Source organism: Protopterus annectens, chromosome 11.part0, assembly GCF_019279795.1.
Source record: "Protopterus annectens isolate FY-2018-M chromosome 11.part0, PAN1.0, whole genome shotgun sequence".
NCBI classification, from domain to species: domain Eukaryota; kingdom Metazoa; phylum Chordata; order Ceratodontiformes; family Protopteridae; genus Protopterus; species Protopterus annectens.
The window spans coordinates 245,030,391-245,057,039 of NC_056745.1; the positions used below are offsets into that span (position 1 = coordinate 245,030,391).

At 39.9% G+C, this 26,649-nt stretch overlaps 2 protein-coding genes across 7 annotated transcripts in view; one reads left to right on the forward strand and one right to left on the reverse strand.

Annotated features, from left to right (window-relative positions):
* Positions 1 to 7,069, forward strand: part of DNAI7 (dynein axonemal intermediate chain 7) — a 1,345,687-nt gene extending 1,338,618 nt beyond the window's left edge. For both annotated transcript variants that reach the window (XM_044087675.1, XM_044087676.1), the window contains exon 15: positions 6,665 to 7,069. In XM_044087675.1, the coding sequence (XP_043943610.1) occupies positions 6,665 to 6,940 (276 nt within the window). In that variant the 3' untranslated portion in view covers positions 6,941 to 7,069. The remainder of the gene's footprint in view (positions 1 to 6,664) is intronic.
* Positions 6,949 to 26,649, reverse strand: part of IRAG2 (inositol 1,4,5-triphosphate receptor associated 2) — a 1,240,358-nt gene continuing 1,220,657 nt past the window's right edge. For all 5 annotated transcript variants that reach the window (XM_044087670.1, XM_044087672.1, XM_044087673.1 and 2 more), the window contains one exon: positions 6,949 to 7,678. In XM_044087670.1, coding sequence (XP_043943605.1) covers positions 7,438 to 7,678 — 241 coding nt within the window. In that variant the 3' untranslated portion in view covers positions 6,949 to 7,437. The remainder of the gene's footprint in view (positions 7,679 to 26,649) is intronic.

The following is a 26,649-nucleotide window of genomic DNA, read 5'->3' on the forward strand; positions in this document are numbered from 1 at the left end:
CATTTACAAATAAAGTACCTGTTGCCCTTGAAGAATAAATTGCCTATGCTGCATTAAAAAATGATACGCTAGTAATTTTGCAGTGGGGAATGGATGGCAAACTGATAACGGGTTCATAGTTACTAGGTAACTTTTCCAAAGGAGGACATTCATAGGACTGCAGCATCCACTCCCATTAAAGTACAACACAGTAGAGTATCAGTGATACATCTGCATAGTGTGGGAGTAGAACCCACATCAAAAGCAAATACTACCTGTTGTGCTACTAACAGTGCAAGACTTGGCATAAGCAGCACCAAACTTATCTTCCCCTGAAGCTGTCAGTGCCTTGTAAAATCCACTTGACGATCAAATTAAATCTCTCAACTTCACAGCACAAAAAATCTAGAAAAAGCCAAAATTTATTTGTGGGAGGGGGGGTTGGCGGCAAAGGCCCAAAACCAGGGACATATTTGAAATATTGCTTGTATAATATTGGAAGGTTGCTAAAATAAAGTGTTTTGTGTTACCATGTGTTTCCTGAAAGATAGGAAGACTGAAGCTATCATTTAGTGAATTCAGTTCTCACTGATTTGCCAGAAAAACACAAATTTTAAGAGGAACAGACCAAAAGTATAAGCCAAATATTCTGTGAAAATCTGGGCAGCGGAGAGCTATGGACCCAACTCCCTGAATTCAGACACTTGTTTGAACCAGAGTAACACTAACCACCAGGTGTCTGTTATATGTATATTTTATTTCATCTTATGCAGAAGATAAGGCAAATTAATGTACTGATGTATGCAATTTTAATTAGTCTATGCCATAGTTCTATATGTGTTTTCATTGGTTGAACCATATTTTAAATACCAATGTTTTAACCGGTTTTATGAGTCTGAAGAAGCGATCAGCTGACTTAGATCACGAAAGCGCTTACTCTTGTTTAATAAAGTGGTGTGAAACTGCAAGTGAACCATTTCCTACCTTGACTACTACATCTCAGTTACAACTTTTGGTTTTATAAAGGGCACTACTGTGAAGCTGCAAGTGATTTATTTCCTGACGTGGATTATTCCATTTTTATCTTCAGCTGTGGTCTAACCATTGGTCTTTTCATTTTTTTTTTGCTTGAGGTGTATACCAGGCGTTTATCCAGCTATTGTTCTCTTTCACGTGTTTCTTGGACTGTATTTAAAAGCTGGGACATGGCTGAAGGTAATGACAACAATAAGAATCAATGTGAACGACTAGTTGGACTACTACATATATATTCCAACCCCTTGATGCTAAACCCTATTTTTCCAGTGAATGAAAGAGAACAAGTGGACTATTATACGCATAAGAAGTTTACTGAACTGTATAGAGATCTGGAGAATAAGTTATATAGCTTTAAAAGGCTACAGTGGCAAAGGTTTCATCTAGAAGCATCATTAAAATATAAAATAGTGCCGCGAGGTCTCAGAGTATTAAATATGCCTACTTATGGTGAGACCTACCCTGAATTACTTCAAAAATGGCAGAATTTAAATTTACAGCTTAGCTATGATTATATGCATTTGCTTATAGAATTTTTTAAACCACAAGAAAAAGAGCTAGCCGATGAGATAAAGAGGCTACAAGAACAACTGACTAAATTTTCCTATAGAGGTACTAGGCAGTAAATTAGATGAACTTGCTTACAGTATACAGGGCTATGATAAGAGGTTGCAGAATACTAAAACTAAAAAATTGCAAAGGGACCTCAATGACTTTCAATGTAAAGAGTTCTTTTCGTGGCAAAGAAGAGCAGCTTTGAGTACAGAAAATGTAGAAAAAATGACTACAGTACAGATTTCTGAAAATTCAAATATGCATAGTACTGCCCCTTTAAATCAGAATCCCTGTGAGAACAGTGATGTCAGCAGAGAGAGAGTATGTATAGAACCTCCCACATTTGAAAATGGTGGAATGGCAAAATAAACTTTCCAAATGGCTTGCACTAACAGAAGGATGGATTCCAGTGTTAATTCTGATTCAGTAGCTTTTTTGGAGCAAAAAGAAGCTACACAAACCTCAATCCTTCCATTTGTGTTAAAGAAGGCGCTGCCAATAAGGGACAGGTCGAGCAGCAGGAATCAAAGAGGGAGAACGCGATTACAGCAGAGAGAACGAGTGACTCCTGCATATATGAACACCAGGAGCAAGAACCAACAAAAAACTTGGTAATTAATATATCTAGCTTTTCTTTAACTGATGCACAAGCCTCTTTGTTAAATAGAGGCCTGAACTTTATTCCAGCACAGAAAACAGTATTAACTGATTTAATAAAAGAGCTGAAGTTATTTTCTCATAACCTAACATTTAAAACCATGTTAAAAAGAAATGTATTTGATAATATGTTTAAACAACCTAGTGCCTTTGTACCCAAGATACATCCCACAGTTGAAACTTTCACTAATGTGTGTGAGCATGAAATTAGAGAGATGCATGCTAAAAATCTTCCACCTAGATTTTATAACTTGAGTAAATCAGAAACTGAAGCACTGTCAGAACTAAAGGATTCTCACAGCATTCAAATTAGGCCCGCTGACAAGGGAGGCAGTGTAGTAGTAATGGATAAGGTTTTTTATTACAAGAAAATGATGGAACTTTTGAATGATACAGATACTTATGTTGAACTAAATGAGAGACAAGTACAAGGTATAATTGACAGGATATCTATATATATTTTGACTTATTGATTACTAATTATGTATCAGAGTAATTGTTTTACTACTTTCAGATAGAACATCCAACTATACCCATTATTTATGGTCTACCCAAAATTCACAAAGACATCACACAGCCCCCTATGAGACCTATTGTATCCAGTAAAGGATGGGCCACAGAAGCCATCTCAATTTATATTGAACAAAATTTACAAATAGTCCTAAAATCATGTGAGACTATACTAAGGGATACAAGGGCATTTCTGTGACTGTTATGTAATAAGACCAGGAATATTAATAGCAATTATATGTTTGTGACAATGGATGTCACTTCACTGTTCACAGTGATACCGAATAAATGGGGTATTGAGAAAATGCGTGATATTCTGACCTTGAAACAAGTTTTTCAAAGCACTAAGATTAATTTGATATGCGAGTTGCTTGATATTGTCCTAGAAAATAATGTCTTTATATTCAATGACAAGTTTTATCTACAGAAAGTTGGTGTAGCAATGGGCACGGCTTGTGCTAACAGTTACGCCAACTTAGCATTGGCTGCATGGGAAAAAGATCATGTATTAAGTGCTAGCAATAAATATGCTAGCAAAATTGTATGGTATATACATTTTGTACTTGATGTCTTCCTGTTATGGGATGGTACTAGTGAAGAGTTGCAAGAGATGGTGGAGTACTTACATAGCACCACTGAATTTTTAAGATTCACTAGTCAACATTCCAGGGACTCTTGAGTTCCTAGATGTTTTGGTTAAGACGACAGCGTTAGATGAACTTACAACAGGGATGTATAGAAAATCTACATGGAGAAATAGTATCTTACATAAGACTAGTATGCATCCAACATTTGTACACAAAAATGTAGAGAAAGGACAATATATGAGAATAAGCCGCTTACATAATACAGATGAAGGCTTTGTGAAGACAATGACTATATTAGAGAAATACTTCTTAAACAGAGGTTATAGTAAGAAAGACATAAATGAAAGCTCTAAATATACCATTGAAAATAGGGATGGGAGATGTAAACCGCTCTTCTCAAATACTATAGAAGATGTTAAAAGCAAGGAAGGTCATGATTTTAAAGTTAGATTCTCTATAACTTATTCAAGTGACATCAGAAGGTTCTGTAATATTTTTGAGAAGAATTGGAATGTTTTATTGTCGGATCCTGACTTGAGAGAATTGTTAGAAGATAGACCCAGCTTTTCTTTTAGAAATAAGAGGTCCTTAAAAAGGCAACTCTGCTATAAATCCAGAAACAATGAAAGAATGATCCTGATAGGCAGGGGACTTTTCCTTGCAGAAATTGTACAGCATGTGACTATTTATATAATAAATCTACATATAAACATCCTACACTAGGATTTATAATTGATATAGATTTTTATGCTGACTGCAGAACACAAAATTTGGTTTATTTCAGCTTCTACACTGTCTGTCATGCCTTTTATATAGGCAAAACCAATAGGTGTCTAAAGGAATGTATCCTTGAACACCTTAGAGATATAAGAAATAAAAAGACACAAGTGCTTTAGCAAAACATGTGGAAGAAGAAGATAGGAAACATTTTAATTTCATGGTTTTAGAAATAATAAATAAAAGTAAGAGGGGGGTGATATAAGGAATAAGGTAGAGGAAGCAGAACAAAGATGGATTTTACTACTTCAGGCAGATAGGTCTCCTGGATTGAACAATGCTGTTTCCTTGAAACCTTTTTAAAATCCAGACCACTAAAACATTAAGTAATATGGATTATTACATAAAATGTGTCTGTTATATGTATATTTTATTTCATCTTATGCAGAATATAAGGCAAATTAATGTACTGATGTATGCAATTTTAATTAGTCTATGTCATAGTTCTATGTGTGTTTTCATTGGTTGAACCATATTTTAAATACCAATGTTTTAACTGTTTTTATGAGTCTGAAGAAGTGATCAGCTGACTTAGATCGCGAAAGCGCTTACTCTTGTTTAATAAAGTGGTGTGAAACTGCAAGTGAACAGTTTCCTACCATGACTACTACATCTCAGTTACAACTTTTGGTTTTATAAAGGACACTACTGTGAAGCTGCAAGTGATTTATTTCCTGACGTGGATTATTCTATTTTTATCTTCAGCTGTGGTCTAACCATTGGTCTTTTCATTTTTTTTCGCTTGAGGTGTATACCAGGCGTTTATCCAGCTTTTGTTTTCTTTCACATCTAACCACCAGGTATACCTAACTGGGGTATTTTACACACACACATGGGAGCAGCATAACTCCTGCAAATAAAAGAACAAAACTCCAATACCGGCATGACTCCAGCAGCACCGGTATAACTCCTATAACAAAGAGCAATAAGAGAACAAGAACAGCTGGTTTAGTTAAACTTCCACATTAGCGTGAAAACTCCACTTCATTAATTCTTCACGACAGGTCTTGCAACTGTAAAAGTGTGTGTGGGTGGGGATCCCCTCCCCCTGATTCTATGGTTCCTTCACCCATGAGAGAAACATCTGTTTTCTTCAAATAGTTAACTGGCCAAGGAAGGAATGTATTTTCCTTGTAAGTGGCAGAGATAAGAGCAGAAGCTTTGGCAATTTCTAACAAATCTGCAACCATAACCCCCACAGGTAAAAACAGACAATACCAAAGTCATGTGGTGTACAGACACATAAGGGGCAATGCATGTTTATTCCTTGTCTACAGTTGTTCTTCTTTTGGCTTTTCCCGGTTAGGGGTCGCCACAGTGGAACTCCGGTCTGCTAATGATTGGGAGTAGATTTTTTTAAGGTGCCAGCTCGACGCCCAACTTTCAATGAAGGCATGCTCATTCATGCATGTCTTTCGAATGCCACTTGACCGTGGGGAGGACATGCAGACTCCACACAGAAGGTGCTCCAGCTGAGAATCGAACGGGAGAACCTCTTGCTGTGAAGTGGCAATGCTACCGCTGCACCACCGCAGTGACAATAAATATTTAGGAATAGACACTGGTCCAACATCATCACTCTACAATGTACCAGCCATATCTAAAGAACGTTCTAGCACATATAGATCAAAATTACATAAGTCAGTTTTCTCCTCGATACCTTCCCCTCTTTGGACATCACACACATGGATTACTTGGCTATACAAACATCACTGACAATGAATTTTGCTGCCAGTATCCAAACCTTGAGTGGGGAAATATATGCATTCTTTCATCATCTCACATCCTTTATGTTTTTCCATCTTTCATCTGGCTCAGAAAATACTTCTCATTGGCAAAAACAGACTTAAACCTGAATGTAATACTTTTGTGGTATGCATGAAACAAAACTTGCTCTGATACTCTGCCTCATTCAAGACACATCAACAGATCCCTCAGTGATCTGCTGATAATTTGAGTAATCCACATGACTGTACTTTACAAACTGTTAAATACTATTACATTTGTGAAACAGAAAAAGGACATCAGAATGTCATCTATAACAAGTGTCACAGAAGTGCCGCACCATTTTGAGTTGAAATTGGGAACACTCCATTTTATACATATATAATGAACCACATATTAATTATGGGTTCTCCCTGGATAAACTCCTGAAAAGTAATCCATGCACGTTGAGACATTATTTGTATGAAATGAAGCATGTCATCTTAAGATTATAAAATGGTGTTCTATTTTATACCTAGGCTTACTATATTCCAAATCGTACACATTTCTTGTTAGTTTGACACAGATTAGGTTATGACTTTACTGTCTGGCATACAATTAAATATGCTTTCCCTTTCCTCATCAATGAGAGTATATACAGTTCAGGAAAGGTTGTCTAGTTGCAATAAGTTTAGTTGACTGTCAAAACACACATGAAGTTGTACTAAAATAAAGATATTTTAACTTTTATATCACTGAGGTAGCACTTTAATGTGAGGATAACATTTTTATAGATGTTTATGCTTATATAACAATTTTAGTAAAGCTGTTCATACTGATGTTCATTTTTTAAATTTTAGGTCAGTGAGCATCTCAAGATGGGGCCTGTCATGGAAGAGAACTGGTCCCTTTACTTGCTTAGTGCTCAGAGGGCAGAAAGACTGAAGATAACTGAACTAAGTGATGAATTTTCCGATGAGCTGGCTGAACAGAGCGAGTTTCATTCCACATTTTATCATATGATTAAAGATGATGCCAGTGAAGCAGCAATGGAAATGGTTAAAAATACTCATTATCTGTTTGTCAACTGTGTACACAAATTATTAACTAGCACTAAAGTGTTAACATATTCGTGACCACTATCAAATATTAATATCATTTTATTAAGCTCAAAATCATAAAACAGTAAATGTCATGTTTGCTTTTGAGGATACCACAGTCTTCTTTTACAAATAAATTCAAATAAAAACTGCAAGCACATTTGATACTTTGTTTTGTTGCCAACTGCAATAAATTTGTAGGTACAATGATTTCATATCTTCTAACTTACAGTACTTTGTTTCTTCCACTATAACGTGAGGATGGAAAAAATCCATTACTGGATCAAGAAATCTGTCATTAGAGACATAACTTTCCATCAGGAAGTCAAGTGCCATTCCTTAAAAATCTCAGGTTTCTTAAGATGTGACCATTTATGTCATGATGTTAAATAATTTGATTTAGCCATAAACTACATCCGTTTCTGGGTAATAAGAATTTATGCAGAAAAACAAACAATGCAGCATAATAGAAGAATTATGCCATGTATTTTTAAAAACAATTATACATTTAATTTCCTTTAAAAGATTATTCATTATACAGGTGGCTGGCCATTGTGTCGAAGTCCTGTATAGGGCCACAGAAGCTTCTGCACTGCCATCCATGAGTCTCCAGTTCCTACAGAAGCAGCATCCACAGAACTCTTAAATAATAAAGCCGTGAAGAAGTTGATCAGGGAAGCTACAAGAACAATCATAGCAATAGTTATCCACAGCTTCTTGTCCTTTGAGAAGGAATTCCACATGTCCAAGGCATAAGTCAGCGGTCTATCACAACTGTAAAAAAAAAAAAAAAAAACAAGCAAATATTCTATTAGTACACTATGCAGACTTACTTTAGTTTTTAAAATAATTAACATAAGTTGTTTATTCATTTTATAATTTTCAAACAAGTGGGGTCAACCGTTAGGTCTTGAGGGAAGAAATCACATTATGATGCTAGTAACCTTGGTTTGGTAAGAGGTTGATGTTCTTCATCTCACATTGCTGCAGTCCTTACACTTGGGTAGTCCGCTGCCTCCTGAATATCAAAGTGTCAATTTGAGGTACAAATGAGTCTTTTGCATGGTCCCATGCAGAAGCAGTATTGCAAGTGGAATATTTTAGTTTTTCTTGCCTCTCACGGATGTCAGAAAAGTCAATAATTGCATTTCTTGGGAAACAGATACAGAGATTATCATACTTTGTGTATTCCTTGCTTAGGGCCTGAGTTTTGTGCTAGATTTAATAAACGCATATAAAGAGATTGTGCCAGGTTAGTCTTTGGGAAGCGGTGTAATTATAAAATGCCGCCGGATGCTCCGACACCCGCTTCTTCAAGAAGCGCAAGGACAAAGCAGTTAGGCTAGAAGAACCGCCTGTACGGACGCCGGTTCTTTGGAGGTGTCGGTGGAGCGGTGGCTCCACGGAGGTCTTTATGTTCCCAGGGTGAGACTTTGTTATTGCAAGATGTGGCCTCTCAGGAGGCAGGTCAGGCTGAGGGGCTTCTCAGGTTACTATACTCCCTCCCTTCCCAGGGTGGCTAGGCCCTCTCCTTCCGTTTCAAAGGCTTCTCCCAGGGGCAGGCCAGGTTCAGTTTCAATTGGTGTCACCCCTAGTTCTTCTGGAACTATGCCCAAGAAGCATATGCTTAAAATGGCAGAAGATTTGATTACTTTGATTAGGGTTCTATGCCCCTCCTGATAAGAGACCTAGGGTGGAGCCTGAGCTAGGGAGTTTTGAGCAGGCTTCAGATGTTTCAGAGTCTTCGGCTGAAGACTTGCAGGAGTACTCTCCTTATTCTGATTCGGATGTGGATGATTCTACTCCTTCTGCTTCTCCTCCTGAGGATTTTTCTTTTCAGAAACTCTTCATTCCATGAGGGAGCATTTTAAGTGGGAAGGTCAGGACTTCTCTGATTCCAGGAAAAGGCTTAGGGAATTTTTGTTTTACCTCAGCATAGGCCTTTGGCTATACCTCCTGTTTTGGATGTAGTGGAAGATGTTTTACAGAGGCTTCTCTTAATCCTGATTCTCTGCCTCCTGCTCCTGTTAAACCGGATAGGTATTACAGGGTGCCTGAAACTCATAAGTTTCTTTTAAGAGTCCTAGGGCAGACCCAGAAACTGTTAGCCAGGGGCCTAAAGGTGTTAAGGCTTCTGTTGTAAAGAATCCGGTTCCTGCAGACAAAGAAGCCAGGGCCTTGGATAGATGGGGAAAGAAAGTTTATACTTCTTCCACTCTTGCTATGAGGGCTTTGAATTGCCAGTTTCACATGTTGAAATACCAAAACTATCTCCTTTCACAATTGAAGGCTAAGGTTGATGCTCTGGCAGAAGGTATTGATTGTAAAGAGTTGCAAGATTTAGTTTCTGAACAGGTGGGTAAGCATTCTTTGCAATGTGGTTTTGATGCTGTACAGGCCTCGTCTAGAGTGGCTGCCACTGGTCAATTCTTACGCCTGGCTGAGGGATCAGAATTTGTCTGACCATGTTAAAACAAGGATTTTAGATGCTCCTTTGCAATCTGACGTGTTGTTTGGTTCTCCTGTTGGGGCAGTTTTAAAGAAAATGGAAGACAAGGCTAAGTCTATGCAGACTGTTAAAGATTTTTTGCAGGTCCAGCCTCCAAAGTTTAGTAAAAATTGGCCTACTAAGGGGTGGACATATCCTTCTTATGATTCCCAGTCTAGGGGTAGATCTAGACGTGGTAGGGGTAGAGCTCAGGGCTCTTTCAGGCCTAGAACAGGGAGTTCTCCTGCACGGTCTTCGGGTGAGGGCAGGGGTCAGTCCAACAGACCCAATGACCTACCTTTTCAGCTGCCAGAGCCTTCTCGTCTGGCAGCACCTTTGGGAGGAAGGTTGGCACTTTTCAAAGAAAATTGGAGTTTAATTACCCAAGACAGATGGGTATTGGATATCATACACCACGGCTACAGGTTTTATTTCCATACCTTGCCTCCTTTCAGAGGCATGCCAGACGTTCCTCCTCAACAAAGAATAGAGGCTCACAAGCAAGTTTCTCTGTTGCTCCAAATAGGGGCCATACAGCCGGTCCCTATGCCAGAAGTGGGCCTAGGATTTTATTCTCGCCTGTTCCTAGTACCAAAGAAGGGGAACACGTGGAAACCAATTTTGGATTTATCTATCCTAAACACTTATCTGGACATTCCCAAGTTCAAAATGTTGACGTTGCAGCAGCTTTTACCTCTGCTGGGCAAAGATCATTGGATGGTAACTTTGGATCTCAAGGAGGCTTACCTTCATGTTCCTATCAGACTAAGTTGCAGGAAGTATCTGCGAGCTGGGACTTCTCACTATCAGTTCTCTGCATTGCCCTTTGGCTTATCTACTGCCCAGAGTGTTCACGAAAGTTCTGGCTCCAGTGATAGCTTTCTTCAGGCTAAAAGGAATACAGATCTATCCTTATTTGGACGACTGCCTGATTCTGGCTCAAGGAAGGGAAGAGCTTCTTCATCATTTGGAATATGTGATAGCAGTGCTAAGATGCCTGGGGTATTCTGTGAACGAAATAAAGTCCAGTCTAGTACCCTCTCAGGACATGTGCTTTCTGGGTGTGAGACTGAATACAGCATCCCAGATGGCCTTTTTAACCCCGGACAAACAAAAGAGTCTATCCCTTTACTTCCATCAGCTATCTCATCAGTCCGGGCTGACTGGAAGGACAGTCCTTTAAGCCTTAGGGTTCATGGCATCTTGTATTCTGGTGCTTCCCAATGCCAAACTGCATATGAGGAAGCTACAATGGTATCTCAAAAATGTATGGACACAGCACTGCCAGGATCTGGACACTGTCATTCAAATAATACCTTGCATTCAAAAGGAATTTTTGTGGTGGGCTCAGGAATGTCACCTAAACAAGGGACTCTCTGTGACCCGGCCAGAGGCGAGTCAGATTTTAACGACAGACGCCTCAGACAAAGCTTGGGAGCTCATCTAAATGGAAAGTGGATACAAGACAAGTGGCCTGCCAGACTACAACATCTACATATCAACATGAAGGAGATGTTAGCAGTCCAGTTTGCATTAATAGCTTTCAAGGAATTACTTCTTCCAGGGCAGGTGTTGATTCTAACAGACAACACAACTGTCATGTGGTACATCAACAAGCAAGGGGAACGCATTCTTATCCTCTATGCAGGCAAGCAATGATTTTGTGGGAGACTGCTCTCAGTTTACAGCTCAATCTTCAGGTAAGGTTTCTGCCAGGAGCACAGAACTCCTTAGCAGATGTGTTGAGCAGACAATTATGGATCCCCACGAGTGGAAATTGGATCCTCATGTATTTCAGAAATTGACAGTGTCATGGGGAACTCCAGACATAGATCTGTTCGCTTCTCCACTAAACCATCAGCTGCCAAAGTTTTGCACAAAAGGTTTCATCCCACAGCTTGGAGAGTGGATGCTCTTTCTTTCAATTGGAGCAATCGTCATGTGTATGCCTTTCCACCTCTGCCTCTCCTCCCAAAGGTACTTCTAAAGGTCAGACAGGACAAGCCAAGGATGATTTTAATAGCTCCGATTGGCCTCGACAGCACTGGTACCCATTACTGAGAAGTCTGGCACGGAAGCCTCCATGGCCTTTGCCTTGATTCCACACCTGTTGTCACAGGAGGACAGCCATTTGCTCAATGTCAAGCTTCACTCTCTGCACCTAACAGCCTGGCATATTCTGTTTTGAACCATAGTGGGCCTCCACTTCCTCAGCAAGTTTTGAATGTTATTTTGGAAGCTAGAAGGCCTAGTACAAGGAAAGTGTACGCAGACAAATGGAAGAGATTTTTATTTTGGAGTGCAGCAAAGATTTTGATGTTTCTGAGCCTAATTTGTGTGTGGCTCTTCAATATCTTACTGAGTTACTAGACAAAGGTTTGTCTTTCTCTTCTATTAAAGTTCATGCTGCAGCAATTTGACTCACTATGATTGCGACCCACCATTGTTTTCTCATCCTTTGTTCAAGCAATTTCTTAGAGGGGCAAAGAATATAAGACCCCACGAAGAGCTCCTACTCCTGCTTGGGATCTCAATTTTGTGTTGGAGAAACTCACTCTACAACCTTTTGAGCCTGCAGCTACTTCTGAGTTGAAATATTTGTCATGGAAGACTGCTTTTTGTTGGCCATTACCTCTGCAAGAAGGGTTTCTGAATTGCAGGCCCTTATGGCGGTTGAGCCTTTCTTGATTTTCCATAAGGATAGGGTATCATTACGTACTAATCCTTCCTTTATGCCTAAGGTGGTTTCTAGTGTGGCTTTAAACCAAACTATTCATTTGCCTACTTTTTATGCAAATCCCCAAAATAAAGGGGAAAAGATTTTGCACACTTTAGATGTACACAGGCAGTTGCGTTATTATTTGGACAGAACTAAAGGGTTCAGGCAGTCTCAGCAGTTGTTTGTTTCTTTTGCTTTAAGTTCTCAGGGCAAGCCTGTGTCAAAACAAACTATTTCTAAGTGGATTGGGTTCTGCATTGTTTTCTGTTATTCCCATCATGGCAAGGAGATTCCAGCTGGGATTAGGCCTCATTCCACTAGGGCTACTGCCACTTCAACAGCTTTTTTGAGGGGAGTGGCAACCAAGGATATTTTGGAGGCAGCTACTTGGAGTTCAGTGCATACTTTCTCTAGGCATTATCACCTGCCACTTTACTCTAAATCCAGGGCTGGTTTTGCCACTGCTGTTTTGCAGGGCATTTTGGCAGCTCCTGCTTCCTTGTAGTTGGCCATCCTCCCTTACCTCTGCTTTGGGATTCTACCCAAGTGTAAGGACTGCAGCAATGTGAGATGAAGAACATAGTACAGTTTTGTACCTACCATAAATGTAGATGTTCGAAGATCCACATTGCTGCAGTCCCCTCCCTCCTTCCCCTCTGTAGTTAGAGGTGGTGGTGTGGGTTGGGTTGTACATATTGTATATATTGTATATATTGTACATATAATTAGTGCAAGGGTGGTTGGTTGTTTACTGTCTTTTGGTTTTGACCTTTATTTTTAGGGTCTTCTGACATCTGGGGCAAGAAAAGACTGAGGATATGACGTCGGTCATGCGCATTTGTACCCTGACGTCCTGATGTCAGTCAAATGCGCCTTGACCGACGTCAGCCTTATACTTTGATATTCGGGCCGACCGAGGGCAGCGGACTACCCAAGTGTAAGGACTGCAGCAATGTGGATCTTCGAACATCTACATTTATGGTAGGTACAAAACTGTACTTTGTTGCTAAAAGTGCCAGGTTGGGAGACAAGTCCATTGTTCTTAAGGATGTTTCTCAACCTCTTAGCACTGTTTAGTCAAAGCCTAAAATAATGGGTCAAAGGCTCAAAAATGGGTACAGATTTTAAATATTGCTCTAATAAATTTAAGAAAGTTACCAGAATAACATGATTTGCATTAGCATGTGTTTTCTGAAAGATATGAAATCTAAAACTCAAACTTACATCATGATTCAGTGACTTCTTTCAATCTTCACTGATTCGACAGAAAAAAAATTGAGGACCACCAGACTAAAAATATAAGGCATAAATCTGAAGTGTCTGCAAAAATTTGGATAGTTGAGAGGTATGGGGTAGAGGTATTCTAGTAGAGAGACTACTAACACTTGGATGAAACATGATCCTAAAGTGTAACAGAGCATAGCAAATGTGATTTGGGGCATGAAAACAACTAATGGCATTGCACTGCTGGCTTTGGACTAAATGGAAGAAAAAATATCAATAATCAAATAGGATGACATCATAAGTAGTGCTACACATGTAATGATGACATCTCAATTCCTTTCCATGTCTGAAAGCTAGTATTAGTGGTCAGGGTGGGGTGGTCCCTCCACAAAGTCTGCCATGCCTTAATGGCATAAAACCAGCCAATAGGGAAGGATATTATAAGAAATTAAAAAGACAAAATTAATTTAATACTTTGCACCATGTAAGCCATACTGGAAACTAAAGTCCTTTTAATACATACAAGTATTTCAGCTCAAATGCATCTGCACTCCTTCAGTCTACACAATGTATGGGTGACTCTGCAAAATGAATTGCTACTGAGTGGTATAAATCAGCTAATGAAACTGGTTCTTAAATGCAAAACATCTGATAGTACCTATAGTTGGCATGCCAGCTTTACATCACATGAAGTAATATAGACAATAGTGGCTTTTGTTCAAATGTGGTATCTAAGAGGAAAATATTTCAATACTTACAGAAAGTGTTATACATGATTGCCTGATTGCCCTTACCTGTCTACCTTAAACAGGTGAGGGAACAAGCACATTTTGCAGAAGGAAGAGTGTGAAAGCTGATGTATCATCCACGTTTGTTTTTTCCAGTAAATCCACACATATCGGTATAACAACCGTCAAGGTGAAATCAGCTGACATTAAAACCCTAGCATTGCATGACCCCACAGACCATTGCGACAGTCACTGTTCACAGTGGTTTGACTGCACACATTTAGGTAGCGGTGAAGAAAAACAATGGAGAGAGACAACTCAAGGCTGTAAAGTGTTCATACTTTCTTGAACTGTCTGATGTTAAGGAGCAGAAATCTGTGTATTGTATGTAAACTTAACTTGAATAATTTGATCCTTGCATCAATGAAAACTTCTAAACATAACATTTATTTTGTGCAGAATATATTTACTTTGTGGTTTGTTTTTTTTTGGGACTGAGTATGATGGTGACATCTATCAGGGAAGGAGGAGTTAGTGTGGTAGCTTACTTTTTGACAGTTTTCTCACTGGCTTGAGCAGAGAGGTAAAACAAAAAAAATTAAGATGCCTCTGTGTGTAGTGTGATTTGAAAAATTCATAGTGTCTCAACTGATTGGTGGACCACTTAGTCAAAATCAAAAGGTCAACAAGGACCTTTTGGAGCTGGGGAATGACTATGTGGTAGAGGACAGTCCATGGTTCTGGATACTTTGACTCTTGACAGCTCAGCTCCTCAGATCTGGTTGGGCCATCAGTGCTTGGGATTCTATCTTCTGGTCTGTTGACCTTGCAGTCAGCTTGGAAGTCACTTCTCCCTAGCGCCATTGGCTCCCTCCTCCACATTCAATTAATTTGAGATGACCCTGGCCCAACAATTCACTAGTGACGGGTACGATTCCTACAGCTCTGTGCCTTCCAGATCCCCCCGATTTATTTTATCTTTTGTATCATATAGCACAATTGTGTAGATGTCCTTTCCTTCACTGTTGCAGTATTAGGGATTCCCTGCTTAGGGCAGCCAGTATATCAAAGCAGTAGGTTGCTTTAGGTCTAAAATAAAAAGCAGGAGGACCCAGAAACGGCAACTAGTCCAACTTTATTTACTAAAACAACTATGATTAGTGCTTTCGTCTGTGATAAACAGACTTCATCAGATAAAATACACTTGAATACTCCACCATATTTAAAACACATCCCATCATCATGCGACTTCCAAAATATCACATTTAAAGTGCCAACACACAATTATAAGCATTGTGTAATGCATCACATTATATGTGTGTGCATGTGTATGTATATGTATATATATATATATATATATATATATATATATATATATATATACACACATACATATACACACACACATGCATTTTATATATATATATATATATATATATATATATATATATATATATATATCTATATGGGTCTACCATGACCCAATGAACTTACGTTTCACCGAAACGTAAAAATAGGAGTTGAATTTTGCAAAAGTGCATTTTTTTATGGAAATGCACTTTCACGAAATTTCAACTAAGCGAAAAGCAATGCAGGCTGTAGCTTAGATCGTGGTACAGTGGGTATAAGGGAATATTCCCTTTTCCCCACTGTAGTGAGATCTTGGAGTGAGAATATAAAAGTAGGGGAGGGGTCGGGGCCACAAGGGGGGTTCAGGGAGGCTTGCCCCCCTGCATATATGTGATATATGTGGCTAGTGTTGTTTTTTTTTAATTTTGGTTAAGTTGTTTTTCATAAATGCATTTTGGTTAAAGTGCACTTTCGCAAAAAACAGCTTGTGTTTTTACATTTTGTTGAAACGCAATTTCGATGGATTAAAGTATATATATATATATATATATATATATATATATATATATATATAAACAATCATCTCTGAAAAGTTTAAAACTGTCTGAACAGATATCACCTCATTTAAGCTTGGACTCGCACTTGCATTAAATTTCAATTGCCACAGCAGTTCCTTTTTATCCAAATGCAACCCCAAAAGACCACACCTTGGATTTTCAATCAACTTCTCCAAAACAACAAATTTAAAACTATGTGCAGGATACAATTTAATGTCGCTAGCAAAAGCATTTGTTTCATGTGCTTTAGAAATGGCATACTCATGTTCCCTTATCTTATATCTTTTAATGCTCTTTCCGTCCTGCCCACATAAAAAGTGGTGCAAGACTCGCATAGGGCTTTATGCACCACTCTTTTTGTATCGCAGTTATAATTACCTTCCATTTGATGCGTCTTCTCATTGATAACAAATGCCTGGGTACATTTTATATAGGGGCAAGATCTACAAAACCCACATTTTTTCATAGTAAAATCTTTCTGAGGAAGAAATAGCAGGCATTTCCAGGAAATCTTTTAAGTTTTTACCTCTCCTGAAAATTATTGTTGGCTTGTCTCCTAACTTGCTAGCCAGCTGATGATCTTCCCTAATAATTGCCCAATTTTTCATAATTATTCTTCTAACCTCTGCGTGCTCTAAAGAGAAAGTGGTGATAAAGGAACTCTTGTACTTATCAATCAGAGCCGAAACAGTCACAATTATTTTGAGTCATTACTGTGGACCCCCCCATAAAATGACTTGCCTAATCTTTTTGGGGGTGTCAACTGTAACTTTAAAATTGGCACATATACATTGTTCTGTCTTTTAATTGGGACTTCATCTATGGATGAATCAACAAAGGCTTCAGGATATCCAAGTCCCAAAAGTATGAATTTTAAGAAAAAACATTCTGCCACAAAGTCTTTGTATGATGTTATTTGTGCTGCCCAAACCAACTGTCCTTTTAAAATTGCCTTTTTCTGCTGGAGAGGATGATAACTTTCAAAATGTAAAAACAAATTTGAAAATGTGGGCTTCCTATATATTTTACACACCAAACACCCATTGGTATCCTTTCTTAGTGCCACATCCAGATAAGCAATGGCTTGGTCATTCACCTCAAATGAAAATTAAAAAATAAATAAATAAAACAGTACAGCTGTTGATTTCCTTAAAATGCAAAATTGCCTCCGGGTGCCCTGTTCATATGAGAAAAATGTCATCCTGGTACCTAGTTGTACATGGTCCAGGATTCTTAGAAGCTACTGTTAAACAAAAACTTCTCCTCCCAGGTAGTCATCACTGCACTGGCATAGATGACCCCCACAAGCTGCATCCATGGCCACACCTTTTGTTTGCAGAAAAAAAATGGTTTTCAAAAAATATGTAATTGTTATACAAAACCAGTTACATAAGATCACAAAGCAAATTAATTTTATCTTTATCCAAGTCCAAATGAAAATGTAAAAATTCTGCAAACAATTCCAATCCCACAGTATGTGGAATTACTGAATACAGATGTTTTATGTTAAGTGCAACAAACAGGCCATGAGTAACTGTACCCACACTATTACACGTCTGCAAAAATTGCCAAGAATCTTTTACCAGGTGCTTCACTGCTTGATCATATGGTTTCACCTTAAAATCCAAGTACTTTGCAATAGCTGACGTGATGGAATTCCTGGCATCCACAACTGGATGAAATGGCAGATTAGCTATGTCCTTGTGGAGCTTAGGAACTCCAAATATTTTGGCGATAACAGCCTCTTTTATACATAAATACTCATTCTTCCTTCAGAATTTGACCCTACATAAACATGTCAAACAGGGTACAGTAAATTCTATAGGCCATGTGCACCTCAGTTTTTGACATATGGGAATATGAATGCTGGAACAAAATGTCATACATTTCACTGATTTAAGTAACATTGTCCATCAAAACTACCCCTCCCCCTTTATCTGGTTTCATAAACTGGATACCTTGTGATTTTAGACTTCTAATGGCCTGTAACTCCTCCCCTTGAATGTTATGGGGACATTTTTGTCTTCTATAACTCAGGCCATGTCTTAGCTCTAAGTTGTACATTCTCTCATAGATGTTCAAAAGTGGATGCTGGGGGTTAAATTATACTAGGCACTCAGGCAGTTTACCTGATACACAGTTTGATTCCCATTATTTCAGAGACAGGTTTCACTTCCTAGTAAATAGTCCAAGTCCACCAAAGTCTCGGACATGCATTTTGATAACAATTCTGCAAAATTCTCATTCACCGCTTGCCCACTGTAATTATACACCTTGAAGTCCCCTGCTGGGTTGGTTACCACCCGATATAAATGTTCTGCTTCAGTCTCAAAACATTGCTCAGTCATACTCGTATTTCATTTCATACATGCTGGTGACCCTTGTTCTTAGGACAGTCCATAGTTCTGGATACTGTGAATCTTGACAGCTCAGCTCCTCGGATCTGGGTGGGCCCATCAGTGCTTGGGATTTGATCTTTTGGTCTGTCCTTCTGCAGTCAGCTTGGAAGTCACTTCTCCCTAGCTCCATTGGCTCTCTCCTCCACATTCAATTCATTTGAGATGATCCTGCCCCAACAATTCACTAGTGACAGGTACAATTCCCACAGCTCTGCCCCTTCCAGATCCCTCAATGTATTTTACCTTTTGTATCATATAGTACAGTTGTGTGAAATCTTACCATAATGGTAGATGTCCCTCCCTTCACTGTTACAGTATTAGGGATTCCTTGCTTAGGGCAGCCAGATGTCCAGCCAGTATACCAAAGCATTAGGTTGCTTTAAGGTGTGCCATATGTCACATGTATGCTACTCACGTAGCATAAAGCATAAAGGTGACATCTGGATGTACCGTCCTCAGAACTGATACCCCCAGTAGGAATGCCAATCCAAGGAAAACCAAGAGGTAATCAGTACATCCAGAAGAGAAATAGACCAGGGGAGGAGGGAGGGAGTGAATACTGCAACAGTGAAGGGAAGAACATCTACCATTATGGTAAGATCTTACACAACTGTACCATATCCTACCATATCACTGTTACAGTATTCATTACATTATGAAGAGTGCCAAAGCTCAGAAAGAAATTTGGGAGGAAGAAGGAGCAGCATAGCTCTCTAGGATGCCATGGAGATTCCATCCAACTTGTAGCACTTGGTAAAGGTATGCATAGAAGTCCAGGTAGCCTCAAGAATAGGGTTAGTATCTAAACCCTTGAAAAAACCACCAGAAGGCGGCACAGCTCTAGTAGAATGAACCTTTACAGAATAAGGAAGGCTCTTACCATGAAAATAACAAGAAATAGCTTTGAAATCTAAGAAGAAATACTTTGCTTGAATGCAACTAATCCCAAGGACCTGGGATGAAAGGAAATAAAAAGCTTATCAGATTTCCTAATAGTCTTAGTCTTATCCAAATAAAATCTAAGTTGTATATGCACATCTAATGTGTGGCACATCTCCTCACTAGCAGATTGTGGAGAAGGGAAAAAGTGGGCAAATGAATATATTAAGGGACAACTCATTCACCACCTTGGGCACAAAAGAGGATTAGTACACAAGGATACCCTGTCCTTATGAAATACCAAAATAGGAGGACAAGCCATAAAGGCTTGAAGCTCAGACACCAGTCTGTGAGATGTAAGGGCCAACAAAATTACAATCTTCCAGGAGCAATGTTGCCATTGCCCAGGGAGGGGAAACAGCTTCCAGGGAGGCCTAATATGGCAGGCACCTTTAAGGAATTGTTTAGCTTAAAATCTAGAAGCTAAAGGAGGAGATAAAGGCAGACAAAGCAGAGATTGCAGATTAGTGGGCCTTAACAGAAGAATAAGCCAACCCAGCATTGAGCAATTCACACAAATAAGAGAGCCAAAGGAACATCTATACAAAGTGGATTCAGGTTATGAGTGTGTCAAAGGAAAAAACTGCAAAGACCAATTCACGTAAGGTTCAGGTATGGCACCTTTTATTACTTGCAGCAAGGAGACAAAACATGCAGATACAGGATTTTGTCTAAATTACTAGTAGGCAGTATGCTTCTTTTATACAGTTCTACGAAATGTTACTTTTCTATGGTTGACGTAGTTAGACACAGCTTTCTGTATTATTCTACAGAAAATGTTACTTAGATTTCCTGCTGACATGTCCAGATTTAAAACTCACTATGGGTTACATAGAAAATGTTACTTGGATTTCCTGCTGACATGACTGGATTTATGAAAAACATTTGAGAAAAACAACCTGGCCTTGGGGCTTTATTTTTAGCCCATACAAACTTTCTATTCTTCAATTGTGCAGTTCTAATATATATCTGTTACATTTCAAGGTACATTTCTAGCTTAGGTACAAGTAATGCTGACTATGGTTTATATTTTCAAGCAGCCTTTGTTTTCATTATCAATAGCTTCAGCAGTTATGTACTTTTCTCATAGCATAAGCAGAAAATCAATAACTCTGTTTAAATGTCATGACATTAGTAGAAATGAAACATCTATTATTATTTTCATGACATTAGCAGAAATCAAATGCTTTCCTGTTAATTTCCAAAGCATAAGCAGATCATAGCTGCACATATTTTTATGACATAACAGGATTGGAATGTCTCAGCAGCTCGTGCAGATTTATGCAGTGTGAAATAGAATAAATGTGTTAACCCTTTTTAAACCTCGAATGCACTAAGCATGCATATTACTAATACATATTTTTCTAACAGAGAGAGACACCAAACCTCCTGCAGGACCATATGCATGTCTTCAGAAAAAAGGTGCATGTGGAATCAAAATCCTATCACTCACAGTGTCAGTTGAAGAGTCGACAGGTGGGGACGGATGAGGGATTCCTTATCTTGTGTGAGTACATACACCCTGTGAGGTAACTTTTGATGATTTCCCGTGGCTAAATGCAGAAAGAATGAACGAATACTGTCTCGGCCAAAAGGGAGTCACCAACAAGATTTTGGGAGCATCCTGTTGAATTTTGAACAGAACTTTTGGAATGAGGGTAAGGGGGGGGGGACCATAAAGAAACATCCCCTTCCAAGAAAAAAAAGAGGGCATCCACCTTCTACACCAGAAGGACCTGGGACTCTGGCATAAAATAAAGGATGTCTGTTCAGAGGGGAGGTGAATAGATCTACTTGAGGAGTACCCCACTGGTGGACAATGTATTGAGTTAAGGACCTGCTTAGAGCATCTACCACAATGTTTTGACCTGAAGGGAATGTAAACCATTGAAGAGTCCCTTGATACTGGAGAGCAAGATCTCATACCAAGAGTGCCAACCCACAAAAATAAGATCTTGTTCCCCCATTTGTTTACATACCACATTACTGTGGTGGTGTCTGTAAATACCTTGAGAGGTCTTGGGGAGAAGACAGGATAAAAAGCCTGAACAGCCGGCAGAAGGGCTCTCATCTCTGACACTGACATGCTCCTTCTGTTTAAGAGGAGACAAGACCCCCTGCATCTTTAGGGACCTAAAAGCTGCTCCCCTTCTAATATCTGAAGCATTTGTGAACACCACAGAGAGGGAAAGGGGGAGAAAAAGGGAGCCCTGGATTTAGGCACAATTGCTGGATCTACCAGTGAAGTTCCTTCTTGAGACAAAGTAGAAGAGGAAACTACAAATTCTAGGGGAATGTGCATGTTAAAGCCAAACTGACTTCAGGAACCAACTTCCTCATGTGAAGTTTGGCCAGAGGAAGTGTAGGGATAGTGGATGCCATGAATCTCAGGGCTCTCAAACTCCCTGGCTGTAATGGTGGGCAGTGGATGAAGAGTTTGAAAAAAAGGAAATGTGAGTCAAGGCCTTGGGAGGAGGCAGGGATGCCAGTATAGCCACCGTTTGAATCCTGCAACCTAGAAAAACATGGTCCTGAGAAGTCAGAGAAGACGTTTTAAAGTTTATTGTAAACCCCAGGCTCTGAACAAGAGAGATGGCAAAATGGAGATTTTGCAACAAGATCTCTGATGAGGAAGACTAAAACAGCAGGTAGTTCAAATAGGGAAATACTTGAATCCACTGAAGCCTGCAAAAAGCAATCAAAGGAGCAAGGCATTTGGCGAGTACCCTTGGGGCAGTAGAAAGGCCAAAGAACAAAGCAGAGGATCAAAAATATAAGGAAGCAACAGAGAAATGCAAAAGCTTCCTGAAAAGGGATGGATTGGAATATGGAGACAAGTATCCTTGAGATCCAGAGATACCATATAAGCGTGAGGAAGCAAAAGAGGGAACAAAGTATGAAGGGACAACATTTGAAAAGTGGGCACCTTTAGAAAAGTGTTTAGATGAGAAAGGTCTAGAATTGGTCTCCAAGTACCCTCTTTTCTGGGACCTACCAACATCCTGGAGTAAAATTCCCTCCCCCTTTGGGGCACAAGCACTTCTTGAATTGTACCCAGAATCAAAACATCCTGAAGCACTTCTGGGAAAAAGGAGAGTTGTTCCCAAGGAGGCTGAGGAATACCCATAAAAAGGGGGAAGGGATTGTCCATACTATGAAATACTCCTGGCAAATAATGGACAGAACCCAGGAATCCTAAGTAATCTATAGCCAAACAGGAAGCAAGAGAAGTGAAAAGAGGAATGTGGCTGGAAAGAAATGGATAGACAGCACCTGGTTTATCTGGAAAGGAAGACTTCTGAGTTACTGAAGTCTGAGAAGCCATAGCAGGAAGAGCCTACTTGCCCACCTTTTTGCCCTTAGGAGGAGGGCGAGATTGCCTGTGAACAAAGGCTGGCTTATTTGGTAGTTTCTCTGAAATTTATTCTGAAGGGACTTTAATCAACAGCAGCTTCCCCCCAAACAAGTGTTTATTATCAAGAGAAGCATCCATCAACTTAACCTTGATATCATCAGGCGATGGCTGAAACCAAGGCTAAGAATATTTCCTCATCACTGATCCAAAAGCAGCAGCACTAGAAGCAGCATCTGCTGCATCATAAGTACACTTGATGGAATGATGAGCCACCTGTGAGGAAGCCTCTCAGAAATAACCTGACAATCTGAGATAGAGCCAACATATACCTGGACATGTGGGTCTGATAATAGCACTAAAAGCCAAGGTAACCAAGGTGCAAACCTTCTTTCCTAGCCTTTCCATGGTTCCACTCTCTTTATCAGAGGGCAGTAACATGGGCAAAGGAAGCAATTGAGAGTGCTTGTTAGAGGCTACAGACACCACTGAGGGGTCAGCATCAGGTCACTTGTACAAAAAGTTAGTCTTCAGGCACCTTATAAAAACTATCAAGTTTCTTGAGTGCAGGGGGCAGAGAATCAGGAGTTTTAGAGGCATTGGAAAATGCATCCAACAAAGCAGTTAAAATAGGAGGAGCAGCAGAATGTTGAGATTCCATCTGCAGCAACTCATAGTACCCTCTTACAGATCTGAGAGGCATGAGCACAATCCCATTAAAAAAAACTCCATCATCTTGGGGATTGTGTTCTCAAAAGAAATCTGTTCAAATAGAGTATTCAGGACTGGTAGATTCCTCTTCCTCTGACCCATAGTCCAAAGGAGAGGGAATCTGAGAAGAGTAAGCAAGGGATTCCTCATTACAATCTTACTTCCCCTCAATGGAATCCTTTTCCCTGGGTCTTAAGTGGAATAGAGGACCAAGGGGGAGCTGTAACAGAAGCAACCTGAGGAGGGTTTCAATGCCATCAAGCACTAAGCAAACCTTGAGTGAAAACCACTCACTCTGTAGATCCTTAGGAGCAAGACAAACATGTTTAATTTTTGTTTTCTTTCTTTAATGGGACATCTGCCTTATAAAACTTGGAAGGCTCTGACCTAGCATGACATTTGATAGTAGTAGGAACAACTTCTCTGACTAAAATCTGAGGAACACCCCTAGGCCCCTCAGAAATAGTCAACCGTGGTTCCCCCTAAATGTCCAAGCAGATGCCTGCAAAGCTTCCTCAGACATGCTTAAAGTTGGATCCCTGCCAGCCTACAACCTAGTCATTGTTGGCCGTTGCAGAATAATCCAACAAAGCATACATAATAGAATCACCTAATTATGTAGACATTCTACAAAAGGGCCTCACAGAGACAGATGCTTGGTGTCAAAGTCATGGCCTCAAGCTCAATGCTAAGAAAAACTCGGTACCCATGAACTACCACATAGGTGGTAGCTCACTAAACACACAGTGTGATAAGAGAACTTGGGACACAGGTAGACAAGTAGTCTCTCCCTTTGATAACCACATCGCTACAGTAGTCAGGAAATCCTTCTACTTGGCACACCTCATCACAAAAAGGTTCTCTAGAAAAAAAGGATGTCTTGTTCCTCTCTACTCATCCCTCATCAGACCCACAATTATAGAGTACAATGCCCCATTTGGCATGCATCTCAGAAGACTCTTACAACAATTGGAAAGGCCACAGAAATACCTAAGAGGATTACTGGCCTCAAACAGATGCCATATGCAGACCGTCTAAAAAAAACTCCAGCTCTACTCCATCGTATATTGCCTACTCAGAGGCAATCTCTGCCTAACATACAAAGCTATGTCAAACCCAGAGTTGTTGGACATGCTACACAAAGAAATCCCAATCTCTCCGAACTACATGCTCCAGGGGCCTAAACCTTGTCACCACAATAAACAGAACATGCTGGAGGGATAGATTCCTGTCCCAAAGACTTCCCATACTCTGGAACAAACTACCCATTCATGTCAAGGAATGTTCCTCATTGGCCCTCTAAGAAAAATCTTGATGACTGGATGGGAAATAGAAAATTCACCTTGGGGATCACTTCTGTAGCACTGGTTGACAGGGGCACAGGAAAATAATTTTCTTGGGTAGTGAAAGCCAGGGAACCTTTTTGGCTAGGTTTATATAGACCCGAGGGCTGATAGCCTAGTACCTACCTATGAACCTGTAAGCCAGGCGAACCTCCGGGCATTCACTCACCTTGTGAGAAATGTCCATCAGAGGCTAAACAGCAGAAGATTCCAGGTTAGGCTTCTTAGCTTTCTTCTTCACTGACAGCTGACCTACAGGCTGGGAAGTTCCCTCCATAGTATTATTGTTGAGAAGTTTAAGTCACTGAGTCTTAAAGATACAGCCCCAAAGAAGAAAGTCAACTATGCAAAGTTTTAGGTACAAAAGCCTGACAGAGGGAACAGGACATGTATGGTCTTGTGAGGGGCACCAGGGTGAAACAGACACTGCTTCTGGTGGTCTTTATTGGGAATCTATCTCCCACACTGACATTTACAATTCTTGGATGACATGAAACCCCACAAACAACCAAAAACACAAGTAAAAAAGAAACCCCAAAGGGGCACTTATCTGCAGTGGCTCAGAAACCAGCAAAGGAATGATGTTTGAGAGATGGCATTCAGACTGGTGGCAAAAGTTCTGAGGATGGTATGTCTGGACATCACCTTTATGCCCTACACTACACAAGGAGCATATGCTTGATGTATGGAGTACCTTAAAGCAACCTAAATGTTTGGATTACTGGCCAGATGTTGGGCTGCCCTAAGCAGGGAATCCCTGATGTAATGAATACTGCAACAGTGATATGGAAGGTCATCATCTGTTACAGGGACAGCTTGTTTCAGAGAGCCTTGATCCATCTCTTACCCAAAGAACAAAAAGACACTTCTGACTTACCTTACCTTAACAGAACAGAAAATGTAAAAGGAGGCATTTAAATTCAGCACAGGAGTCTCTCACTGAGAACACTGACCTTGATGAAGGGAGGGTCTCCTAGATCTCCCCTTGAAGACACCTCTTTCGGTGACTGAATGGAATTGCTAGGACAAAATGGGAAATTGGCCAACTGATGCTCCCTCCCCTGATAAAGTATTCTACAAGACCTTTGGAGTGAGTCCATCTACCTCATTGGTGGTTCCACCTGCTGATAGGCTCATTGATGTTGTTTCACAGAGTGCTTGGTGGAATTCAAGCACAGTGCTAGTCTCTCCCAAACATCATTTCCACTGGATAAGTGCATTTTGTGGACTCTATGGTGGCAAAAAGCAGCTGTCGGAGGAAAGCTCCATGGTCTATCACTCTAATACAACCCAGAGCAGTAGATTGTTTTGGGAAGCATGTGCATACCTCAGAACTTTTCCCCCAAGAGCATTAATTGTCCCTCTCATATTGACAGATTCTAAAGGGAATTAACTAACTAAACTGTTAACACTATCTGAGGAGACCTCAGGCAACAGAGATAAACATGGATTCTCAGTTGGCCACTGTGTTGTCTATTACTAATGTTAATACAAGGTTGGTTTCTAATGCAGCAGGTTACTGGCACTGCAATATGTGGTTATGCCTGTTTGCATTTATGTGACTTTGTAGACAACCTCAAGACATCCGTGATGCTTCATCTATGTTCAGGCCCAAGGTAAAGATCATCTTATCTCAGACTGAACAAGACAGAAAAATGTTGTCTGCAGGGGGAGTTCATTTTTCCAACCCTCAAAGACCTACTCCAGGAATCAAAGAGCAGGAGAACATCTCTAATTCAGGAAGTTACAACAATTTGCCACAAGTTCTGTTTGGGTAGAACCCCATGCAACCTCAGAGGCAAAGGGGGTCTGCAGAACAAAAGTTTAGTGAACCTTTCCCAATAAACCCTTCAAGTATTCCTGAAATATTGCCACCTGGCTCCCCTCTGGAGGTAGTCGGGGGATGCATGTCTCATCCCCTAAAAAATGGATGGC